Source organism: Argiope bruennichi, chromosome X2 (genome assembly GCF_947563725.1).
Source record: "Argiope bruennichi chromosome X2, qqArgBrue1.1, whole genome shotgun sequence".
Classification (NCBI taxonomy): Eukaryota; Metazoa; Arthropoda; class Arachnida; order Araneae; family Araneidae; genus Argiope; species Argiope bruennichi.
This window is the reverse complement of record NC_079163.1, coordinates 83,344,261-83,360,989: the sequence shown is the minus strand read 5'-3', so window position 1 is coordinate 83,360,989 and position 16,729 is coordinate 83,344,261. Positions and strand designations below refer to the sequence as shown.

Here is a 16,729-nt window from a genome sequence, read left to right as displayed (position 1 = left end):
AAAAAAAAAAAAAAAAAGGGAATTTTTACAGCACAATGTGGAGGTGCATATACGAAGATTATTAACCTATACAATAATTTCTTTGCTTTTAACTAAATAAAGATACACCATATAAAGTGAAATCATTTTCAATCAGTATTGCTATTTCTCCAATTACAAAACAACACTCTAAGTTTTCTAATTATGTTTTATGTTTTTTGCTATTATGTTTGAGTTCTTCCTTACAAAAACGGAAGAAAAAGTCACAGTTTGATGAATAATATTATTGACAAATTCAAAGCAAATAGAATGCAGTATTAAGAATAAACCTTTGGGAAATTGAAATAGTAAATATATTCAAAGGACATGCTGTTCCAGAGAGAGATATTGTATTTGTCTTGTATTTTTTTTCTTCTTTTAAAGTTACATGTATAAAATCGGCTTTGATTTTTGTCTGAACTAGCTGAATAACGATTTTTGTTATTTTGCCTTGTTTGGATAATTTTATCAGGATTAATTCTTTGAGAATAGAACATATTAAAGGAAAAGATAAATTTTGGAATCATTTTCAAGCCAAATAATATTCGATATTTTACAGGGATATGATACATTAGTAGGTGAGAGAGGTGCACAACTTTCTGGTGGACAGAAACAAAGAATTGCTATTGCCAGAGCATTAGTTCGTGATCCAAGAATCCTTCTTCTAGACGAAGCTACGTCAGCTCTTGATGCTGAAAGTGAAGCTGTGGTTCAGGAAGCATTAGATAAGGTATTGGTGTAATTTGTATTTAATCCTGTTTATTATTATTATTATTATTATTTTAATCTATGTCTTAAGTGAAAGGTGCTCTAATTATCAGTTCGACTTTCAGATCTGCTCTTTATGCGTCATAAAATATTGAAATTTTATAATTTATCGAAATTTTTTTGTTGACCCACATTTTTCAGTTTCGACTCTTAATTGAGAGCTAAAATCCCTTTTTTGGTAGAGATGTTTATACAATAATCGTGAAAATTATTTTGGAGCAATTTATTAAAAAGGAAAAAATTCATTTTTATTTTATGAAAATTTTCATTTTGAAACTGTTTTGAAAAAATAGGTCAGTCTTTATAAATCTTTGCACAAAAGTATTTATTTCCACAAAATTTGCATAAATATCATAATTTCATCATACTGTAGGATTACGCTGGCTTCTGTGGAGGCATTTAAACAGATTTAAAAATCACGTTGTAATCAAACGAAATGGGTCGTCGTTTCAGTCTTTTGCTGGTTGAGCAGGAAAAAATTGATGCACTTAAAAAAGTATTAAAAATTGAATGGCGGATTTACAAAACTTTTAAACAGATCGTATAATATTGTTACAATTGTTTACGTTTTAAAAATGTTTATAACAATTAAAAAAATCATCTGAAAGGCCATCAGAATTGAATCCCGACAAAGAAGTATTATCGCAAGGAGTTAAAATCCGGAAGTGCGAGCTTATCCAATTTGGCCAGGTAATAAAACCTTCCAGTATCAAAATCTAGAATCCATATAGTGGTAAAGAAGTTTGGCAATGTAGCTTAATGTAAGTTGAAAGCTATTCCGAAATCGACTAAAAAGCACAAATAAAAGCCGTTGATATTCGCATAGAAAGTGATGTTCTGAAACGAAGACTGGCATCGTGTGATATTACTGACACGGTCTGCGTAACAATAGAAAAATATTTTCAGTAATAAGCTGGGACGATTCCGTCATAGTATGGTCCGTATTCGGACATGGTAGAAAAATTGGTATAATATTTGTGGTAATCGTTTGAATGCTGCAGGCTATCAACAGCTACTACTTCAACATTTTCGTTCGTAATCAGAGCACATTATAGACCCTTTTATCGTATTCCAACAGGACAATGTTCCTATGCATACTGCAAAATCTACTTTGAATAATTTCTGGATAATGGTATGCATATTATCAATCGGTCGCCTTGCAGATCCGACCTTAATCAGATAAAAATCATGTTGAGCATACTTACATGAACAGCATATGCAGATGAAAGGCAGTACAACTCTACTACAGAATTGGAAAAAGTTATTTCCTCCAAATGGACAAAAATCGAGACTAACTGCCGAGCTTAAACTTGTAGAAACCATGTCGAATAGAATTTATAAACTTTTTCTGGAAAAAAAGGGGGGGGGGCGAAAATTTTTTCGTTTGGGTCAATAGATTTATTTTTTTAAAAAGTGGTTTTACATAATTTTGTATTCCTTATAATTCATATGTTATATGTTATTTATGCATTACTTTTACGTTCTTTGTAAGTACTGTAGTATATAAAGTAGCACTCTGTGCACACACACACACACACACACACACAAAAAAAACATAACTTTTTGTTTTTATTAATAGACTTATTATTTCGATACACACTGTGTATTCTGTAAAAGAACAAGTTTTGTTTGATCATTAAAAAAATATTGCCTCAAACAGTCGAGTTATTTATTCACTGTTTTATTCAATCAAGAAATATCTAGAATGAAGTGAAGGGACTAACCACTTGCAGTTTTGAGAATAAGAGAAAAAGATCGTCAGTTCTCCATGTAGGAAGTGATCCGTGATCTTTTAAACATTCATTTCTTTGTTTCTATTAATGATTTCAATTTCATCTTTGGTACTCCTGTTCCCTTACGTTTGTCTATCATCATCATAATGGCACCTATGCGTTTCCGATAGTATAGGTATTGATAAAATTATTATGGTGTGACTGGTTAGGTAAAAAAGTAATTTAAAAGTTAGAGGAAAAGAAACTTACATATCTATTGCAGAAAATGTATAAAATGTTGATGTGAGTGGAAAAGTGTTGAGTATTCCTTTATAATGATAATATTTATTATGGTAAAAGAGAGTTTGGTGATATATCTGACCATATAAAAACAAAGTACGTGAGGAATGTGTTTGCAAAATATGCAAATTATTCTTTAACTAACAATTTTTTTCCAAGTCAATCATTGTCTTCAACAGCATCGTCAACAAATCTTATCCATGTACCAATTAATAGTGTTCTTTGTAGAAGAGTCTCTAATGCTTAATCTCTAATTTAAATTTTAATTGCTATTTCAGAACATAAATGAACATTTTCAATGATTCTTATTCTGATAAATATTTACAAAACCCTAGTTGAGGATAAAAAAGGCTTTGAACAATTTGTCATTAAGTATAATATGTTCATTCTACAAAATGAAATCTGATATTACAAAAACATTTTTGCTGTACACTTTGAAAAATTATCAACCATAGAATTTTCAATGAATTTATATAAAGCTACTAGCAATAATATATGAGAATACTTTAAGTTGGTAAGAACATGCTTATTTTTACTTATCGTCAATTTTGTTTGGCACCATTCATTATTAATGATGCTCAGCTATTTTTAATTTGTTTCAAGCATGTGTCATGTTTATTATAGTTAGTTTATTGAATAGATTAATATATCAATTCGATACATTCAAAAGTAAGGAATAAAAAAATGTGAATCAAAATTTTATGGCTGAAGATAAGTATCTCAAGAAAGTGAAAAATATTGAAACCATTATATAAAGGCGTATTACTTTTCTACAAAATAAAAAAACGAAAATAAAAATCTGTTTTGGAATCAATATCCAAAGAAATCATCCTCCATCCTCACTCTTTTTACCTTAATTTCAATAGACAAAGATTTTATTAAAAATATGGTCAGGTAATGAAATTGGCTGAAATATCATTGCAACAAATGTTAAAAATTTTATTTAATATTCTGTTAGAATTACAGAAAACCTCACAGTTTCCAAAATGATATTGAAAATATAGTTTTCTGAATTTTAAGATGATCTGAAAGTCATTCCTCTGAAATAGCATGTATGAAAGATATTGCCAAAAAAACGCTAAAGTTTCGTTCATTTATTATAATTTTACATTCTAAATAAAAATTTGAAAAATCAAATGAAACTTTCTGATGGGCCCTTTGTAATTTTAGAAAGTAGATCTGTGTTAAATTTGATAGTTCTATATCCACCGCTTTGCTTTGTAGAGCTTCAACAGAAACACACATTCCCTTTTACAGAGTATCTAGTATCATTAAGAGTCTGTAAAAATTGCTTATTTTTAATGGTCCTTTATATAAGGATCTTTTCTTTTTAATCCAGGTGCATATTTTTCTTTCTGAAGGAAAAAAAAAGCTAATAATGAGAAAACTGAACAAATTTTGAAAGATTCAATTAAATTTCTGAAAAGAAACTTTTTTGGATATCCAATAATGTGAACATGATTTTATATTCTAAATTTTTTTTTTTTTTTTTTTTTTTAATGTTTTTAAGTTTTTTTTTTAATGTAGTAGCAGTGTAATGTTTTTATTTTTCATAATATAGCTAATATAGCTACATAAGATGTGATAATATACAATATATCAAGATTTTTTCATAAGAAATTAACATAAAAACATTTTAAATAACTTAGCTTCAAAGATTATCAAAAATATTCACTAAGCACTTGTGAAATTCTATATTTGTATTTGCCTTTTGCTCAGCATGGTTAACTTCATCATAACGCATAATTCTACAATAAAAAAAATCACTACTTTAATTTTGGATCATTTTCTTGCTAAAGGTGCTTATAAAGTGCTTAATTTTTTATAGATAAAATTTGGCAACTCTGTCTGTTTTATCAGAGGTTTTGTATGTGTTAGAAGCTTTAATACTATCTGGAATAACAATACATAGACATTTCATATGCATTGGGCATGTCCTTATGTAGTTTACTTGCCCTTATTTTATTTCAACTGTTTGCTGACTCCATTATTTTGTACATAGATATAAGAAAGTATTTATAAGAAGCACCATTCCGAATGTTTTATATTTAAGAATGACTCGAGTTCTTAATGTCTAATAGTCAATCAGAATCAATCGAACTATCAATAAAACAGTTCATATCTATAACACGGCATTGCAGTGCAGAGAGTAATAAATGTACCATTATTTGGCAGCACGGTAGATAGCAATTCAATTATAATTTATAAAATGTTATTATAGATATTGTTTATTGAATTACTTTATGTTGATGAAAGGTTTCTACTTTTTATCTCTGCTTTTAAGCCATGATAAATTTTGGAAAATGTCCATAGCCGTTTATTTAGAAAAACAAACTTAATTCAATGTAGTTTAATTTTCTGAACTTTTTCCAGTTTTATTATTCGCTAAATAAGTCAACTGAATTGGATAAATGATTAAATCAAAGATTATATATTTTCTTACTTTTAAGAAAAGTATAAAATAAGTGTTGTTGTGAATTTTATAGCATTTTTTCTTTTGCGTTTTTTTTTTGTAGTGCCGTATTGATTGATCGGTTTTCTTGATTTATTCCGTACTTGTATGCTTTTATTTAATAACAGTAACCGTTTGGTGACAATCTAGATATAAGTTCTTACTCTAGACTTAGACTATTTTAAATTGGGAAGCTAAAACGATAAATTCTTATGTATTCAAAGTTGAGAAATACTTTTTGAAATTTTCTTTCTTTCTGACGTGCGATTTAGTTTAAATTTACAATCCTTTTTTTTTTTTTTTTTTTTTTTGAAGCTATTTTTGGTAAATGTAGATTAAATGGAAAGATTTCTTTTTTTAGGGCGTCTACTATGCATATAACTAGTGATTTTTCTTGTCTCAAATTTATTAAAAATCATTAAAGCATAAACCTCTGTTAAAATATTGCTTTGAAATTCATTCTAATTTTAGTTCATTTAAGTCCCCCCCCCCTTCATATAAATGCTGCATCTAAACTTGTTTTTCTTAGAATTTAATTTATTTTATCTTTCCAGTTTATTATACTTTTATTATTAAGAGATTATTTTTCATCTGGATTTTTTGTTTAACGTACGAAATTTGACCGTCCGACAATATTTACGTCTAGGCTCAAGAAGGAAGAACAACAGTTGTAATAGCGCATCGTCTTTCAACTATTAAAACAGCTGATGTTATATGTGCCATGGAGAATGGCGAAATAAAGGAACAAGGGACACATGAAGAACTAATGGCAAAGCAAGGACTATATTATCAACTAGTTACTAATCAAATTTTTACTGATGATAGTGGTCATTGTTCGTCTGAAGAAGGTAATATGTCATTTTGCATTTTTTCATAATTATACATATTTTAATCAAGTCATTAATTTTTTTTCATCCTATTTTTAATCTAATTCATTGGGTTCATGGCGTCTTTTCTGTAATGCACAAGGAATTCGACTATTTTAAATCCTTACTCATACCATGACAAATGAAAATTCACCATTGTGCATCAACTACATCTAGACTAAAAAAGATTTTATTTTTTATTTCTTATAGAACGAAAGAATAATGATTTTAATTTGGCCGCACATCATCTGAATATGATTATTTTTGAGTGAAATAATGTCCTATATTTCATTTTCAGCTCGATTAAGTGACACAGAAAATGTCAGAAGTTTGAGAAGAAAGAGGTCTAGTCTTAAGACTGCAATTCATCTCAACCATCGACAAATTAGCAGTCTTCAACTAGACATAGAAGAGGTAAAATTATGCTTTCCATAGCTGATAGCAACTTATTGATGAAACTTATAAGCTGATTTATCACTATACGGAAAATAACTTTTTGCCATCTGTATATTTATTCAATCAAACATATTAGATATGTTATATTTCATCCTTAATTAGTTTTTATTCGTTCAATTGCTATTTCTGTGCTCATAAAATGCTTCTTTGTTTATTCATTTCATTATTTGATATGCATCTGTCGTGACGTTTTTAAAAAATTGTGAATTTAAGTAAATTGTACTGGATATAAATAATGAACCTGCTGTTCAGAATAAAATTTTCATCTATTATAGTAGACAGTTAAATTGACTTGTGCTATGTTTTGTTCGTTTCTGAACTGAAAATACCTCTGCAAATATTAAAACAGAAAACTAGTAAATACTCGTAGTAGTTTGCTTTAAAATTCAAGGTTTATTTCTTCCCTACAAAATTTTTAAGTAAACATAAACTTCAGCTTTCTTAAAAAGCATCCGATTTTATTTTATTTTACCTTGCCTCTTTTAATTATCATAATATCCAAAAGCAATCTGTCAGTATGAATTTTTGGATTAAATAACATTGATATAAAATTTTATATACAGATAGCAGGTAAGTTTTTTTCATTTCTTGGATAAATATATCTTAATATTAATAAAAGTCTTTGTGACTATATATTTAAGTATTATGTTCCACACCTGTTAAATAACTAAGCTGAATTAAATTTTGCACACACAAGACCTGAAAAGGAATACTGATGTGCGCACTCAATGATCATGTGAATACTCAGTTCTTCAAAGTGCGGAAATTGATTAAATATTTATTAGAAGTTAACAAAAATTCTGTGTTTTATATACTTTGAACTACTCTATCTGTATTTTTTTTTAAATTTATCTTTTATTTTATAATGTTTTTATAATACTATTATTAGTCTTAAAGTAGTCATTTAATCACAAGATTAAGCAGAAATCATTTGCTCAAATGACGACAATCTTTCTTATATTTCAAAATTTGTGAACAAAATTAGCATATTAATATAACAAATATTTCATAATTCACGGAGAAAATTAGCTATCGGTGGCTTTTAAAAATTGCCTGCTATATTTGATACTCTAATTTTAATTGAAAGCAAAACAATAAAAGAATTTTTTATGTTATATTATTTTACAGAAAAGTAGTTTTTATGGAAAAAATATGATCATAAAACGACTTTAATATATCAGCTAGTTTATAATAAAACTTACTAGAGAAAAAAATAAGTAATAAATTGTTTATAAATTTGTAAGTTTTGACTAAATTAATCTCAAAAACGTTTCATTTTACTTTTAAATAAATAGTACCTGTTATGCAAGCTGAAGTTACACATTTGTATGATTGATAAACTAACTACTATCTCTAATTGCGATGTTTTAAGTGCTCATTCAGCGAATACATGATTAAATATTTATGAAAAACCTTTTTATGTATGTAGTGTAATGTAATTGTTCATATATAACTATATGACGATTTTTGCTGTGATGTTTCAATTTATTGATTTTATATATTAGGAAAAAGTACCATTACCATCAGGGTTCCAAATTCTTAAACAAAGCAAAAGGGAGTGGAAAGAAATCGTTATTGGGTCTTTAGCATCTGTTGTAACTGGTGTTATTATGCCAACTTATGCTATTTTTTACAGTGAAATATTTAATGTGAGTATGTTTTGATGTTATCTTTATTAGTTAAGTGTAATTGTGTTATTTCTTTGCATTGAATTGTTAACTTGTTTTTATTTTTTCCTTTTTAGACTTTCTCTCTATCTGGTGCTGCTCTAAAAGAATCTGCATTCTTCTGGTCTATGATGTTTCTAGTTTTGGCAGGGACTGCAGCATTGGGTCATATTTTCAGGGTATTTCTTTATATCATAATACCTTTAATAGTGTTAAAGTTCTTTATTTTTCTTATCTGAATTCATCTTAGAGGCATTGCTATTTATCAGATTTCAAAGTAAAAGTAATTTCAGTTCAGTTTTCCATTAGAAATACGATTTTATACTAATAGAAAAAATTAACAATTTAATTGTCAGAGGAGAACCAGAGACTGTTTTTCACTTTTTACTCATTCTTTATATCTACCACAGCTTAAAAACATTACAAGTATCTCTTTCATTGAATTAAAATAAAACTATTAAATCATTATTTTTCCTTCCCTTTCTTTTGTTCATTCATAGGCTAATGGAATACCTAGGTAATAAAAACCTTACTTTGTATTTTTTTATTACTGAAAACTTGATTTGATGATTTTAACAAACCATCCTGAAAAGTCATTTGTTTAAAAGATGTACATTCCTAAAAATGTTATTTTGAAAAAAAAATGTATGAGTGCCATTAAAAAAAATTTTTTCCATCAAAATACGTGAAAGAATTTTGGTTGTGCTAAACAAAATTTATGCTTCTGTTATAGAGGAAACAAAATAAAATATGAATCTATATGTTGCTCCAAAAAAAGGAAATAATCTTTTTTTAAATTGCACTTAATTTTCATTTCGATATTCAAAACAAATTAGAGATTAGTTTATACTTTGCTGGTTTGTCATTTGGCATTAGATAGAATAGCCTAGGAAACATGCGAAATATGAATCATTTCATACATTGCCGACTAGTTTTTGGCATAATGTAAAATGCTTAGGTATTTTGTAGATTTCCAAATTTTAAACTTTGCCGGTAACATATACAAGAAATACTAATATTATTTAATATATAAAAAAATTCTGTATAATTGAATAATGTAATTTGAACACCGATTGAAAAAGTACTAATTTTCTTAAAAATACGTTGCAGCTATGCGCAAGTTTTTCTCCCATGAGCAATTATGGATTTCCAATTAGGCAGACTAAGTAGAGCCGCTAAACTGAGGAGGGGGGGGACGCAAATAAATCGGTTAAAAAATTTATTCTCCTAATTGCCAAATAAGTTTATAAAAAATACAAATTCTGTGAATGATAAAATATTACGATAATATTGACACTTTATCGATTATAACTGGACAAGTTCCTATATGTTTCAGTATGTTCACTTAAGTATTGGAATATTTATGAAGCCGAACATTTGCTTCTGTGATATACACAAACGTGGATTTCCGAGCAATCTGGAGCCATAATAAATAAATAAAAGAGAAAATATATTTTTACAAATATTATAAAATAAAAATATCATAAAATAAATCATTAACATGTTAAAATGTACTGAATTGTGAAACAAAATTGACCATCCTATTAAAAGAAGGATTTCATTATGTGCACTGCTTAGGGCCGCAAAATGCCTAAATACGCCACTGGCCATGAACCAAAAGTTCTATTTATTTTTTTATTTTTTATTAAATTGGTTTATTTTTAGACTATAGGTTATGCTTTTGCTGGTGAAAACCTGACAATGAGGCTGAGGTATCAATCATTTACTAACATTATAAGGCAAGACATTGCATGGTTTGATGATGACCGTCATAGTTCAGGAAAACTTGCTTCTCGACTTGCTACAGATATCCCACTTGTGAAAACAGTACGTATATGTTTTATATTCTGATTAACATAAAAATTATTATTTAACTTTAGTATTATTCAGTTTGTTTGTTTTTTAAAGTTTAACATTTGGTATTAAAATTTGAATTTTAGGCAGCCGGAGTCCGTATAGGTACTGTGATATCGGCCGTTGTGACGCTTGTTGCTAGTATTACCATTGCTTTCATTTTTGGTTGGAAGCTTGCATTAGCTTTAATCGTTGTGGTTCCAATTCTTTTGGTTGCTGGAGCTCTGCAGATGAAAACTTTGAAAGGAAATCAAAAACGTGATGCTGAGTTGATGTCAAATGCTAGTGAAGTAAGTGAAAATAGAATGTATGTATATTTTTAAAGTTGTACTATGTTTTTTGAAATAATTCCTTGTATTACATTGGTAGAACTCTCATGCAGTAAGACTCATCAAAATATCACTAATAGTAGCATTATATAATTATGTCTTTGTTTTCTTTTTTAAAACAAATAAAATACATAACTTAATTTAAATAACAAACCTGAAAATTGTTGGTTTGCTAAATTTGCTTCTACAACTATCTGCTACTAAATGCTAATTTGCTTATGTGCCATTAATTTTAATTGTGCAATTCTTTATCAAATTTCGAATCGATACTTTCTTAAAGCTGCGATTTTCTATATAAACACACGTGCCCACATACATACACACGCACGCGCGCACACACACAATCCTTGCTTCCTTTCTCTTTCTTTATACATGTAACACTGTCTAGTTTTCCAGAAATTAAAATATGCAATTACCTCAAAGCGATTAAACTTCATTAAAAATATTTTTTCTGGTGCAAATTTTTGAATCTCTGTGCATTTAACCCATTGAAATCCTTGTTGCTTGTACTTCACTGTGGTACAAAAACAATTACTAGTTTACATATTACTAGTATATTCTAGTTTTTTCCCTACAGCAACCGAAAATTAGATATAAACGGATTTTTATTTTATTGCTGAGTGAGGAATGACATTATATAAGGAGAACAGGGTTGCTTCTTCACTCTGTAGGTTTAATTTGGTACTTAATTTTCAGTAATACAAGTTTTGTTGATTTCATTTTTCTCTGTTTGCAACCATTGTGCTGTACTGTGCTTATTGAAAAGCTATATTACAAAAAATAATGTGATAAATAAATATCTGATCGTATTTGTGTCTTTTCCTTCATTACAACAATAAGCTTCATCTATTCCTCAACTCAATGCAAGTACAGTGTCTGAAAAGAAAGTTAAACGAATATAATATATTCTAGACAAAGAATCTCACTTTGGTCTAGTACGTAACAAATGCAAAGAGTTTTAAAAGGAAAATTCCATCATGCTCAGCTTAAATATCTAAAACATATAAAACCATTTTACAATGTTTCTGAGAAAATGAATTATGTTGCAGAAAGAAATTTTTGCGATGAGAATTTATGTGAAACTTCCACCCTACTGATATAAAATATTTTTGGATTATTAATATGCCTTTAAAAGTTACTAAGAAGAAAAAAATTGAAATAATTTCTCCTCAGAAATAACTTTACTATTTCTAAGTGCATCAAAAATTTTTTGAGCTTCTTGTTCTTTCTTTCTTTATTTCTGGATTATTCTCTTTAAACATATATCTTCAAACATAAAACTTCAAACCTATGACTTTGTAAAAACCATGAACTTCCTGTTTCTATTAGCATTGCTTCAACTCTTCAAAAAGTAATCAATTAAATACACATTGTTAAATACAAATAGTAAGTAAATGCTGATTGATGTAGATTTTTATTTGATTTGCTATTTTGTATCTATGAATGCTGTTTATCTTAATTAAGAAATCTACAAAATTTCGTCTCAAAGCCATCAAATTTTTCCAGTCATATTAACTTAATATGAGAATTAACTGAAGTCATTTTTCTCTAGTGTTTAAGAAATTTTAATAGAATTCAATATAGAGTTTTGTCTCATAGTTAATATTCTGATTATATAATAAATTTGTTAAACTATATTGACCATTTACTCCTTTAAAAGTTACTTCAAACTTAATAAATTAAGTGCAAAATCATCAATGTGAATCAATAAAATCTTTGTAGTCTTTCTCAGATTTAGCTGTTCAGTATTAAAAACTGAATATTTTTATTACTGAAAGTGAAAATTTTTAAATAATTTCAATGCATAATTCTATGGATTTTAATATAAAATATCATGGGAAAAAATGTGAGATATTCGTTGTTAAATTTAAATGTTTGAAATAATGAGTAAATTTCAAATCAATGAAAAAATTACATTAATTCTGTAATATTATTGAATGAGTACATTTGAAATTTAAGACGTTTTCTATTTCAATGATTATTAGTAATTATTTGTTGGTGCTTTATTTATGCAGTTTCATTTTTTTAATGTTCTTTATATTAGGTTGCAAGTGAAGCTATTGAAAACATCAAAACAGTTCAAAGTCTTACTCTTGAAGAAAGATTTTACGAAAGATATGTCAGTAATCTTTTTAAGCCTTTTATGTAAGTAATTTTTATGAATCCCGTTTTTCTTTAATATTTGATTTAAGATTTACAAGTTCAGTTGGTTGTTGTTAATGATCTTGGTGTATGTCGTTAGTCTAAATTCGCGGGCTGTTTCCGTTCAAAATTGGCTGGTTTTTAAAATTTAGTATTTTTCTATATCACTTTATCTCTTTTTCTTCAATGATATATGCTTATAATGCATGCTAAAGATCTCTTGAATATTCATTTGGCAGTCTTCGATGTCCCGATAAAGTTAAATTTCTTTCAGTATTTTAGCATCATGATCATGTGGGAGGTTTTCTGGTATGCACATCGAGCATGAAAATCTTAAAGTAAAGATGCCCGTCGATAACAATGGCAACTAATAAATAATTGTTGCGTTTCATTGAAGATGCAAATAGCTTAAATACACGGATGAAATCGAGCATAGTTGAAAAAGTGTGAATGCCACGTAAGCTTTTAGTGTTTGATATTCGGTTAAAATAATATATAATATACAAAGTGGTTATAATTAAAGTGCAAGACTCTAGAAGAAAAACTATATAGAGAATGTTGAAGAAACTTGGTATGTGTAATATGTACAGCATGGGGAAATTAACGTAACTTAAAAAATTAGTTCAATTTTTTTTCTATAGATGGCTTTTTAGGTTGTTTAAACTTTTCCCCCTTCTTAATTATGTCAAAATGCCAAACATTTCAATTTTAAAAACATTTTGTTTATAAAAGTAATAAGAATATCTTTAAAATGTAGTCATGACTTGGTGGAATATAGAACGTGCTCTGTTAGTAAAATGTTTTTCCACAGGCATAGCAATTATGCCGCTGCTTTGAAGGAATATCATCGTCTTAAAGATTTGAGAAAAGGACTGATGTCTGCGAAGGGCTTGAAGAAAATTATTAATTTGTAGCTACTTGAGAACTTGTGATGCTTCCTGGAAATAGAGGCCGAACCGCAGTGAATTAGGAATTTGGGAAGAAATTTGGGAAAGTACTGATTCAGGATCAGTGGGTCAGCGACATAGAAGGCGCTAGGAATGTAGCAAAGACCTTACCAATATTATGAGAGACCGTACAAAATCTTGTCCTACATTTTATGACGTTATCCGTATGACTTTAAAATTTTGAAGCACTTGTATACCTCGGTGATCCACAAGAAAGGATTGATTTTTGTGAACTTCATTCTTTCCAGAACTGATGACTACGAATCATGCATTCAAAATATTTTTTGGACTGAAGCACATTTCACTTTATAAGGATAAGTCAATACTCAGAGTTGTAGAATATGGGGCTCATCTAACCCGGTTGCTGTTTTTGGAAAACCGTTGAATAAAATGTTTCTTGCAGTTTAATGTAGTATGTCTGCCTACCGACTTTACTATTGGCCCATTTTTTTTCTTTCGAAAATCTGACATCAACAGGCTTAACTCAATGTACCTTAACAAGCATAAATTACATTAAAATTCTGGAAAATAATACTATCCCTGTCTTGCAAGAACAAAAATGCAAAATTCAACGATATTTATGCGAAATGGAGCCCTACTTCATATATTGCTCAGTCTGTTAAACAATTGGTTTACTAAACTTTTGGTGAAAATCGCATAATTAGGAGATATTCCTGAAATATTTAGCTAATCGTTTCATCTGATTTAAATACTTGCGACTTCTCATTGGGCGGAATACTTAAAAGATTGCTTTATAAAGAAAACATAATTGTTTTTAATTTGAAAAGCAGCATAACTTACTGTACGCATACTAGAAATTATCTAGGAAACTTTAGGTGCTACTGTGATGCATGCTGTTTTGTATCTGCAGCATTTGATTGGATATGAAAGCTGACATATTGAACACATATTGAATAATTAAATTCATATCTTTTAACAAGAAAAATATAATTTCACTTTCCGAAATAATGCCAATAAAAAAGCGACAACTATCGAAGAAATTGAACTAATTTTTTTTATTGTGCATTCCCCTATACTGTAACAAATACTAAGTTTCTTCTAAAGTCCTTCAAACACTTATACTTTAATTATAAGCATATGTTTATTAAGAATATTTGAAAGTGACCGATAGAAAAATGATAAGACTGATTTTTCACAATTAAAATGAGTTCTTAGAATTTTTTTGACGATTGATTTAAGTGGAGAGTCCACAATATGTTTACATCTGACTATTCTGATATGAGTTCTGCTGAATGATTAGGAGTTTTTCGAATGATGTTATCCATGTTATAGTACCATTTCAGTCTTTTGGTACCACAGCCAGAAAGGTCCAACAAGAGCTATTGTTTCTCTAGCCTTTGTAAGTAGTATATATATATATATATATATATATATAAGTAACCAATCTAAAGTAAGAAATAGTTTGAAAACGAAACAAAACAGTTTCGAAGTCGCAACTAAAAATTATTTCCTATTCAAACTAAAACCAAAAAAGGAACAGGAAAAAAAACTTCATAGTATTTAGAGTTCAACTGCAGCTACTTCTAAAACACAGATGATAAAACACAGATCACCGATTTAAATATATGATGAATATTTAAATGAAAATATCATTCCTAAAAATAACTGGCTTGAGTTATGTAATTTTAATATTACTGAAAATTACGTTTTTAATGTTATTAATTTTTATAAACAAGTTAAGGGCATTCCAATGGGAACAGCTTTCTCAAGTGCTTTAGCTAATATTTTCCTACATTACTATGAGAAAAAAAATAATTAAATATAATTTAATAAACGGGTGGAGATATATTGATGACCTACTTTGATTAACTTTGACAATACTAATATTGTTACTAATTGCTATCCAAAAGATTTAATTCTAACAGAAACAAATAAAAATCAACTTGAGACTACCTTTCTGGATTTAAAAATCGAAATTGCTACTGATAAAATAATAGTTGGTATATACGATGAAAGGGATGAATTCAACTTTAAAATAACAAAACTATGCAACTACCATTCTAATCTAAACTCTAAAATTTTCAAAAATCTTATTTTCTCACAAGTTAACAGGATCAAAAGGGTTTGCAATAATAAAAATTCATATAATCAAGCACTAAACAACATCATTAAAAATTTAATTAGAAATGAATTTCCTAGGAATTACTGTAATGTCAATTTTTTAATTAAACAAGGTATGGTTTGGGATTAATCCTTTGGCTTGAATAAAAATAGAACTTTCCTTGCATATTAGATCACTCAATAGATGGCGCTGGGAGCCTACAATTTTTTACCTAAATTACCATTAGTTTGTGTTTTTAAAAAGCGGGAATCATAATCGATAGCTTAAAATTTCCTTGACTGGTGAGTGTATGTCCTTGTCTTTTCGTTTTCTTTTTAGTGTTATTTTATGGTATTTTTGTTATTGTATTTTTACTTAGTAATGGTTATTTTCTTCTAATTTGTTTTTTTGTATTTTCCTTTCTGTTAAAATGGTATATCTCTTGGGCCTAATTTAAGGGGATTTTCGGGTCACGAGGAATCATTATTAGACTTTTGTCTGCATTTCCTTTACAGAAAAAATCCCTTTCTTTGAATCCATGCCTGAGGGCGACCCTTGGAAAAAGTCTTCAGGCCGGATTCTTTTTTATATATTTTTTATTTGGTTTAATTTTTATTTGGTTTTTTTTATTTTCCTATTAACTTGATTTTAATACTTTTGTGTATATATATATATATATATATATATATATATATATATATATAGCTTATTTTACTTTTTATGGGTAAAGTACTTTACATAAAGAAATCTACGAACCAAAAGTAAGAGGAGAAAAATATGTATAATTTACTCTTGCTGTGCCATTGCCATTTTTGCGTTAAATGCATTATCTTATTCAGAGATAATCGCTAAAGATTTATCTCGGAACTTTCTTGCTGCTTCTGGAATAACAATTTTCAAGGAAATTGTATACAGTCGTTTAGTGGAGAAGGATCATTATATTCGACATTCAGCAGTGTACGTTCTCCTCAATACATGACAAAATTAGATCCTACCATTTGTGGAAATAGGAACCCTATTCTGTGAGCTTAGTCGAGATTCAGTATGCAGGATAATTTTCTATGAGTCATCATTTGGAAAGAGCCTAGGGCTTGCTGTTGTTTCTTTAACACAGCGATCATATTCTTAATAAGAGAACGCATATCTAGAATGCATC

General features: G+C 28.4%; 1 protein-coding gene across 4 annotated transcripts in view; it reads left to right on the top strand.

The window, feature by feature from the left end:
* LOC129960075 (ATP-dependent translocase ABCB1-like) overlaps positions 1–16,729 on the top strand; it is a 55,147-nt gene that overhangs the window by 26,683 nt on the left and 11,735 nt on the right. For all 4 annotated transcript variants that reach the window (XM_056073162.1, XM_056073163.1, XM_056073164.1 and 1 more), the window contains 8 exons: positions 578–748; positions 5,897–6,098; positions 6,415–6,530; positions 8,078–8,221; positions 8,317–8,418; positions 9,905–10,066; positions 10,180–10,383; positions 12,467–12,567. In XM_056073162.1, the coding sequence (XP_055929137.1) occupies positions 578–748; positions 5,897–6,098; positions 6,415–6,530; positions 8,078–8,221; positions 8,317–8,418; positions 9,905–10,066; positions 10,180–10,383; positions 12,467–12,567 (1,202 nt within the window). The remainder of the gene's footprint in view (positions 1–577; positions 749–5,896; positions 6,099–6,414; positions 6,531–8,077; positions 8,222–8,316; positions 8,419–9,904; positions 10,067–10,179; positions 10,384–12,466; positions 12,568–16,729) is intronic.